Source organism: Phalaenopsis equestris, unplaced genomic scaffold (genome assembly GCF_001263595.1).
Source record: "Phalaenopsis equestris unplaced genomic scaffold, ASM126359v1 Scaffold000347, whole genome shotgun sequence".
Classification (NCBI taxonomy): domain Eukaryota; kingdom Viridiplantae; phylum Streptophyta; class Magnoliopsida; order Asparagales; family Orchidaceae; genus Phalaenopsis; species Phalaenopsis equestris.
The window spans coordinates 764,091-772,976 of record NW_018164789.1 but is presented as its reverse complement, the minus strand read 5'-3'; the positions used below and the strand labels follow the sequence as shown (position 1 = coordinate 772,976).

General features: G+C 35.6%; 1 protein-coding gene across 1 annotated transcript; it reads right to left on the bottom strand.

Moving 5' to 3' along the window:
- Window positions 1-3,831: 3,831 nt before the first annotated feature.
- LOC110026032 lies at window positions 3,832-7,015 on the bottom strand. The gene is made up of 3 exons (XM_020726780.1): window positions 6,863-7,015; window positions 5,359-5,480; window positions 3,832-4,433 (listed from the first exon to the last, which is right to left on the bottom strand). The coding sequence occupies exons 1-3, from the start codon at window positions 6,993-6,995 to the stop codon at window positions 4,113-4,115; spliced, it is 576 nt and encodes a 191-aa protein (XP_020582439.1). The 5' UTR covers window positions 6,996-7,015; the 3' UTR covers window positions 3,832-4,112.
- Window positions 7,016-8,886: the final 1,871 nt, after the last annotated feature.

The window sequence follows — 8,886 nt, the reverse complement described above, 5'->3', positions numbered from 1 at the left end:
ATCTCACCCTTACTCTTAATATTCTATGACTACGTGATTAGGTTTGTCAAAACGTCTCTTTGTTCACGAACAACTCATGTTCGACTCACTAAGCAAACAAGTCGAACACGAATAATTTTTTTGAGTTCAAAATAATTTTTTAATTGCCTCACTGTATGACTACGGACCTTAATCACATCTAACCCAGCATGTTAGATGAGTGTTTCGAGGGAAGATATTTGCCTCATTGTAGGACCCGTGCATTGATCACTCCAACTCGGTCTATCTGATAAGGTCAGTCAACACGCCTTTCAAGGGAAGATATTTTTCTTGTTGTAGGACTAAGGACCATGATTGCCTCCAACCCTATAACTCCAATGAGGTCAATCGATACCTCTTTCAAGATAAGATAATTGCTTTGCCATAGGACACGTGCCTTTATTACCTCCAACCCAGTATGTCCAATGATGTTGGCCACATATTTTTCAAGGGAAAACAATACCTCACCATAGGACTATGAGCCTTGCCTCCAACCTGGGTGGATCACCACATTTTTCTAGGAAAGATAATTTCCTTAACGTACGTCTACAAGCTTGTTTGTCTCCAACCCAGTATGTCCGATGAGGTCGGCGAACACATTTTTCAAGGGAAGATAGTTGCTAAATTGTACGACTACGAGCTTTGATCGCCTCCAACATGGTCTTTCTAACGAGGTCGGTCAACACCTTTTTCCAACGAAGATAGTTGCATCGTCATAAGACTATGGGCCTTAATCACCGCCAACCCAGTAAGTCTGATGAGGTCAGTTAACACCTTTTTTAAGGGAAGACAATTGCTCATTGTCGCACTACAAGTCTTGATTGCCCCCAAACCTATCTAGCTGATAAGGCCGATCAATGCTTCTTTGGAAGGATGACAATTACCTCACTAAGGATCATGTCCAACAAAAATAGCCAAACATTTCAATTTACAAGGGACCGCCTAAGCTTCAACATTTGGAATACGAGCCTGAAGCAGAAGATGTGTTGATAGGCTTAAACAAGGACAGAAAAGGAAATAAATTTTGGAGGGAGAGTCCTAATTTTTTATAGAAAAATACATTTTTCCTTAAGAAAATAAAAATGAGAAAAAAATCCCAATTTCTCTATAATCTTGAATTCTTTAATTTCATATATGTTTTTTCTATTAAAAATAGCCCAAAAAATGAAAAAATTCTCTCAAAACTAGGAAAAAAAAAACCTAAAAAATCTTAGATTCTAGCAACAGTTCCATGCGCTTGCCGTTAGCATGCAAAGACATGCAAGCGTGCATCATAGGTGCGTTAGTGTGCTTGTGTGCACCTCCGGGCCACCACATCTATCGTCGGACGACTACCATTAGGTTATTGCCACAATGGCCACCACACCACTGGAGCCTGACCACCTCTGTCCCGTTGTCAGAACACCACCATCATCGGACCACCGCCATTGTCGAATCGCAACTGCACGACCATCATTTTTGTCATTGTCAAATCACTGCAGTCTAGCCGCCACTGCTGCCTGATCTCCGCAATCTAGCCATTACCATGGATCTCCACAGTCTAGCCGCCACTGTCACCGACCCACCACCGTCCAACCACCACCATCACTGCCGCCAGAACGCCTTCGTCTGACCTCCGTCGCCGCCGGTCCAATGATTGTCAGACCACCACCTCCTCATAGTTGGACCGCACGCCTTCCTGCGTGAATGCACCCATTAGGTCACCTTCTAGCTCCATCACTACCGCTAGTGGTGACAATCTGTACAACCCATTTGTGGCACCATTAGGTCCCCAAAGCCATTTTGTGACATTCCTGCACAAATTTGATTTCTGCGGATGAATATTGAAGAGTTTCTTGAATCACAACCCCTAGGAGAAGGTTTCTACCAACACAATACAACAGCTGCATCTCACATTTTCTTGAAGATCACTATTTTACTTCACACAATTTCTTAGGAGTTTAGGATATTTTTTCAACTCATTGAACAATATATAAAATAGCGGCAACTGATACATTCTTAAAAAAATTATATTGATCCGCATGAATCTCGACAGGCATTTTGATTCAAAGCTTCAAAAATTAAATTGAAAATGGCGACACTTTGATTTTTTATGAAGAAAGGGTTTAAGGGAGATGAACCAGATGACAAAAAAAAAAGATTTGACCCAAGTCCAAGTGGGTCCAACTCATCCACTTAAAGCATAGTTAGAAGATTTGAAATATATTTTGAGAGACCAAATGATCTCCAAATTTGACAAGTTTATAGCCAAATCAAGCGTCTTAATGAGCCGAATCTAACAATCCTAAGATTACTTAATTTTGACATCATTAAGAAACTTAAATGCTCATAAAAACTTATCACATAAAAGTGATCATTCTGAGTCGTTCAATGGAGTGGTCCGGATTCATGTAATATTTACGAACCATGCCGCTCACAAAATGTGTAAACAATCCTCTCACTCTTTTCATGAAGGGAGACATAGACCTGAATGAGAAAGCTGAAGAAGCTCAAAGCTCTTAATGGTTCATAAGCTTCATTACTGTCAGACCATCACCGACTAGCGACCGCCAACACCAGACTTCGACACCGTTGCCTGACCACTGTTGTTGAGCCATCTTGGTTGTCACTGCTGGACTACGGTTGTCCCGACCACCGCCACTACCATCGTCATATCACCATCGCCACCACCGGATCACCGCGGTCGAAACCATCACCACTATCGTTTGGCCACCAACAACGCGGGACCATCGTCAGCGCCACTCCGCCATCTAACCGTCATTATAACCAAACCACTATTGCCCGACCACCGTCATCTGACAACAAACGCTGCTAGACGACCTTCGCCGCCACTAGACTACCACTGTCTGAGCGTCGTCGCCATAAGACCACCGCTGTCCAACCATCGTTAATGTCGGACCACCATTGCTCGATCACAATCATCTAGTGTTGCCACTGGCATAGCATTGCCGCAGTCACCGACACAATACTGTCATATGACTGCCGCTGCCGCTGGACCACCTTTGCCTGGCCATCGCCCTCTGGTCATCGCCACCGTCAAACCACTATCACCGCCACTTGACTATCGACATCACCATCAGGCCATCTTCGTCGAGTCACCACTAACGTTGAATCACTGTCACCGCACAGGACCACTGCTGTCTGACCGCCACTGCCACTACTAACAATGTTGGCTTCAGGCTTTCTGGCACTTGACCTCTCATATCGACTTTTCTTCACACAGCTGGGCAGTTCTCTGCCACTTCTCTAGTGAAAGTCATATCACAGTCGTGTAAAATTGCTTTCCGCTAATAAGGGGTCAATAAAGTCTTATAAATATATCAACACAATGGAATCATTTCAAATTTTTACCTGTTCAAGTTTTCTATGTAAAATGTTCTGCTCGTATATCTGTCAATTTCTTTTTACTTGTGTGGGTCCTATCTTTATATAATATTAAAATATTAATATATCACTCTACGCAAACTTATGAGCACATAATAATATTATATTATTATTCCATCTAACACCTAATTCTGTACCACTCATCCCCCATGTTTTTCAGTCCTATAACTAGATATTCAACTTTTTCTTTATTTTCTTGAGAAATTTAAGCGAATTTAAATGCAAAAACACACACTACATATGTAAGGCTACCTTGAACCCATGACCTGTTTATAAAAAAATTAAGCTCTCAACCAACAAAATAAGATAAACTTTCATTACAAATTCAACCTTAATTCATCACAAACCAGCACTTAACACGAAGAAGTTCAGGTTTGGATGAGATAATTAAGAAAAGAAATAGCCTTTGGTGCAAAAAAAAAGCCTCTTTATTAAAAGACAATGCTCTCAATCAACATATTAAGATAACTTTCAATCCAGATTCAACCTTATTTCATCACAAACCAAAACTTCTAAACTCCTCACTTAACACGAAAAATTCAGCATCCGACGAGATATTTTAACAAAAGAAATAGCCTTTGGTGCAAAAAAAAACCTCTTTATTAAAAGACTAAGCTCTCAACCAACATATTAAGATAACTTTCATTCGATATTCAACCTTATTTTATCACAAACCAAAACTTCTAAACGCCTCGCTTAACACGAAAAATTCAGGATCTGACGAGATATTTAAGAAAAGAAGTAGCCTTTGGTGCAATGGTAATCATCTCATCAAAATTAGCAGATTCAGAATCCTGAAACTGGAAAGCAGGAGCACAGGTTACACCAACAAGAGAATAATTCAGTTCAGGATCTCTATCTGGAGCCTTCACCAGAACACTGCCATCAGCAGAAAATGATTCAACATCCAGTGTTGGGAAAGAGCAGAACCACACATTAGGAGGAACAGTGTACTGTAGCTTATGACCATTTTCTAAATCTTGGCCGAGGACTGTTAGCTTGATTTCTCCATTTTCATGGAGTTCAAATACCTGTTTGTTGTCAAAAAGAAAAATGGGAGGTATTATTTGTTGAAAGAGAATGAATGGGAGGCTCATGATAGTATGTGTTTTAGAATAACGAGTATTTTCATAGAAATTGGAAAATTTACATATATATCACTCAATTCTTATGTATTTACATATTAATGCCCAAAGTTTGATATTTACACTCATAACACCAGTTTCATAAATCTATGCATGAAAATGTGTATTTCACTTTTAAGAAGATGGTGATGGTGGATTTTATGTTAAAGATTTGAGTGATATGCATGTAAATGTTTGGGTGTAGATGCATAAGAACTGTGTTGTATGTCTAAAAAATTCTGCTATAATTTTTCTGTTTTAAATCACGCAATCAGTTAAAACATGCTTGTTGCATGCTAATGTTAAGTATGTGACCATAAAGAAAATGAACAAACGCATGACATGGAGTTTTGTATTATTCTGAAAGTAGGTAATCTGGAGAAAATTAATTTTGTGAAGCCAAATTTTTGGCTGTGGAAGGATAAAATCCAAAACAGATGCGTTTAGAGATAAATATCAATTTATCCAAATAACTTTCATGGATAAGAATAGGTTCATAGTTTTATTATAAACTATGTTATCACAGATTTAACAAATAATTTCGATATTGTTTGGTGCTGGAAGGTTTAGAGTATTTATCGTCTTAACTTGGAATGATATTTTCTAAGAGAGTATTAAAAGAGCTAATTTGAATGTCATTAGGTAGAAAAAAAAATATAAAAAATTGAAAATGTTCAAACAAAGGTTCCTAGTTTGAGAGTTTCATCACTTTATATGTTCAGTCATTATTGCAAATGTATCTAAAACAATTGCTCATAGAAACAAACATTTTAGAGAGTATAACTTTTATCAGCTCAAGTAATAAAATAAGAAGCCATGAAAATGTTCTTACTGTAAGCGGTTCTCCCATGTGAAAGTGGAATGTTTCTGCACAAGGGAGACGGTGGAGGCATGATTTGCTTCCAGATGGAAGTAAGAAATAGATTGCTGAGCAGATGGGTCGATCCACCTTGTCTGCAAAATGATTAAAATTTTTTTTTTAAAAAAAGATGCTAATTAATAAAGAAAAACAAATTGGACTTCTCCTACATGGAAACAAATTCCCCTTTGTTATTTCTATTAAGGGATTCCTAGAGTTGATGCCATCTGAAGTTGGTCAGTTTGTCCTTATCATGCAATATTTCATCCTTGACATCTAAAAAGGCTATGGATTAGTGTCAATGAGGTGCGTAAGCGAATTAAGTTGAGCTTTAGCTACACCAAGCTCGAGTTTGACTCGACTAGTTTTGTTTGAGTTGAAGCTTGAGCCCGAGATATGGTTGAGTTCATCAGAAAAGTTGAGTTGTACCCAGTCGTAATTGAGCTTGATGAATAGCTTGTTAAGCTCCAAAATGTTAGGAAGCATAAATAGTTTATTAAGATTTGTATATAAAGACATATATACATACATACATACTTATATATATATATATATATATATATATATATATATAGACAATATATATATATAGACACACACACACACACACACATCATACATACATAGTAAGATCTTCTATAAACAAATTGGCCCAATGAACTGGGCGTTAACCCAAGTTGAAAAGAATGAAATGGTCGCTTTATAAATGTTAACTTCACTTTGACATGATGTTAATGTGCCACGATCAATAAAAAATTTAGCACAATAAGCATGCATGGTCATGCATGGTAGAAATACATAGAATTTGTAGAAGAAAGTCAATATGGAGGAAACAATCCAACATATTGAGTTTTAACCGAGAAATAAGATATGATTGCTCTTATTCAAAATTTCCAATATACCTAATATCAACAATCTTTATAACAATTGGATCATCAAATGAACGCTTTAAAATTTTCTAGAAGAATGGTTTAGATTGAATGATGTCACCAAAACAATTCTCATTTCAGAAGCCTTCGAATTGGAATTAAACATATGAATTTCGGGTGAAATTTAGAGGTTATATAATAGTTTTGATTGAGAAAATTCACAGGTTAAGCTAGACTTTATATAAACTGTGCGGTCATATTTTATTAAACCTTTTCATTGGATTGATAAAACACAATAAAATTACAAAAAACTTTATTCTTACATAGTTTTCTGCAAATTGATTGATGCTTTGAGTTTGAACATGATATAATATGATAGAAAAACAAAAGAAATTTAAAGGATTATAATCGTTCTTCTCAAGGAAATTAAAGTGAAAATTCATCCGATAAACACGTATTGGAGGTAAAATGCAAATAATACAGCAGCAACAGAGCCAAAAAGGAGGCAATATGAGCAAACAGAGTTTCAAAGCTGCCAATCAATACCCTAATTTTTGTAAATTATGGATTTAGCAGAAAACAGGAACAAAAGGGTTGGAGCTTTTTACAAGTCGGAGGAAGCTGAGATTTGTTGAGGATTACGGAAGAGTCTCTTAGGGTTTCCGAGTAGAAACCTCCATCTGGATGTTGCTTCAGATCCAGAAGAGCTGAAACCTCCGAAACCTTCCTCAATGAACTCATCCAAGCTTTCTGTTTTTTCTAGTTTTCCATTTTCAGGTCCTATATCAGTCTATATATACAGTCTAAGGGGTGTGTCAGTGGGTTGGGGTTGGGGTCGGGTTACGGTCGACCCAAAAATAACCCGATCTTAATAGATTCACTTCGAATCCAACCCAAACAATAAACGAGCCTAAAACTAAGATCCGAACCCAAGTTTGACCCACTAACCCAAACTTGAACTTAAACCAGACCTGAAATTTCGTGCTTATTCAGGTAATATTGGATTTTTGGGTTCAAGCAGAACCAGACCTGAATATTAAACGGGCGAATTCTCTGACCTAAACCCGGCTCGAAAAAATTTTCCGGTCAATCATAATCCGAAATTTTCAAGTCGAGTTCAAGTCGTGTTAGCATGTTGGGTCAATTTTCAACACTCCTTTATTAATACAACTCCAATTACGAGATTGATGTTTTTTTTGGATGGCAAATTTGATCCTGTTCTAAACAGTTTAATTATTATTATTATTTTTTTTTTGCAGACAAATAATATGTTTTGCACGATTTCCAACATCCTTACAATAAAAAATACATCGATGCCTAACATTTTAAATTTTAGGATTTTTTTTTTTTTTTTTGCAACAAAAATAAATGTTTCTATATTTTCAAAACTTTATGATTTCATTGCATGCTAAATAAAAAAAATAAGATGTGATATAATAGAAAAACTAATAGTTTAATGCTAAGGACATTATATAAAACAATTTAAAAAAATGTAATAACTTCAACTATATATAAGACAGAAGCAAAATTTTAATCATATTCCGATTAAAATAGATTAAATTATTTTCCCTAAACATTGACCAAATTTATTATATATGTATTGCAGGTAACATATTCTTCATCATTTTCTTCAACGTAACGTAGATTGTGTCGTCTACCTAATCCGATATCATTATTTGTCGTTGTGGCTGTTCTTATTATTAATAAATTATATTATTTTTATTTTTAAAACTTATGGATGTCACATATAGTCACATTTGTTCTAATTAAAACTTCTATTAAATGCGCTTCTTATGCCCAAAGAAGTGCTGCATGAATGAGTACCTGCGGTCATTTTAGTGGTGTAAATGAACTGAGCGTGAGCGAGTTCAGACTCGATTTGTGCTCAACACGTTAAAAAATACTTATAGATCAAGCGCAAAAATTTTTTTTTTTTTGTGTACAGCTTGTTTGCTAAGTGAGTTGAACACGAACAGTTGGCAAACAAGCCATTTTGATAACCTTAATCACATGATCATAAAATATTAAGAATGCTAAGGATAGAAGCAAGATGTAAATCTTATATTTATATTAAATTATTTATTTTAATAAAATTTAATATATTTTTATTTTCATTTTAAAATTAATAATTTTAATTGATTATAAATCTTTACACTTTTGAGTCAGTTAAATCATTTTAAAATAATACTCATCAATTATCTAAATAATTTAATTATTTCGAGTCAAAACAAGCACACAAATAAATAAATCTTTATTCATGTTCGGCTCTTATATATCAAACGCCAAAAAAAATATTTATGTGCAGCTATTTTGCTTAGTGAACGAATCGACGAGCTATCTTGAAAGGCCAAATCATTTAAGTGCCTTACTACATGTCTAACACTTACATTTATACCACCCAGATTTATACAGATAAATAATAGACAATTTAACTTGAAAAAAAATTAAATTCACATTTTTATGAATATGTTCGGTGGTATGTTTATAAAAATTAAAATTTAAGTGGAATGTAAATACAAATGAATTGAGTGGCATGTATATAAACCATAAATTTTCCATGTTCTACAAAACTCATGAATTATGGTCCCAGAAGATCATTTATGTAATGCAGAAATTCCCATATTTCAGATAA

Bases quoted from the DNA above. Each gene is read 5' to 3' on its own strand.
- LOC110026032 (XM_020726780.1), bottom strand. From the start codon at position 6,995: ATGAGTTCATTGAGGAAGGTTTCGGAGGTTTCAGCTCTTCTGGATCTG. The intron at 5,481-6,862 runs GTAAAAAGCTCC...ATCATTTTGCAG, and splicing joins ATCTCAGCTTCCTCCGACTT to ACAAGGTGGATCGACCCATC. The intron at 4,434-5,358 runs GTAAGAACATTT...GACAACAAACAG, and splicing joins ACATGGGAGAACCGCTTACA to GTATTTGAACTCCATGAAAA.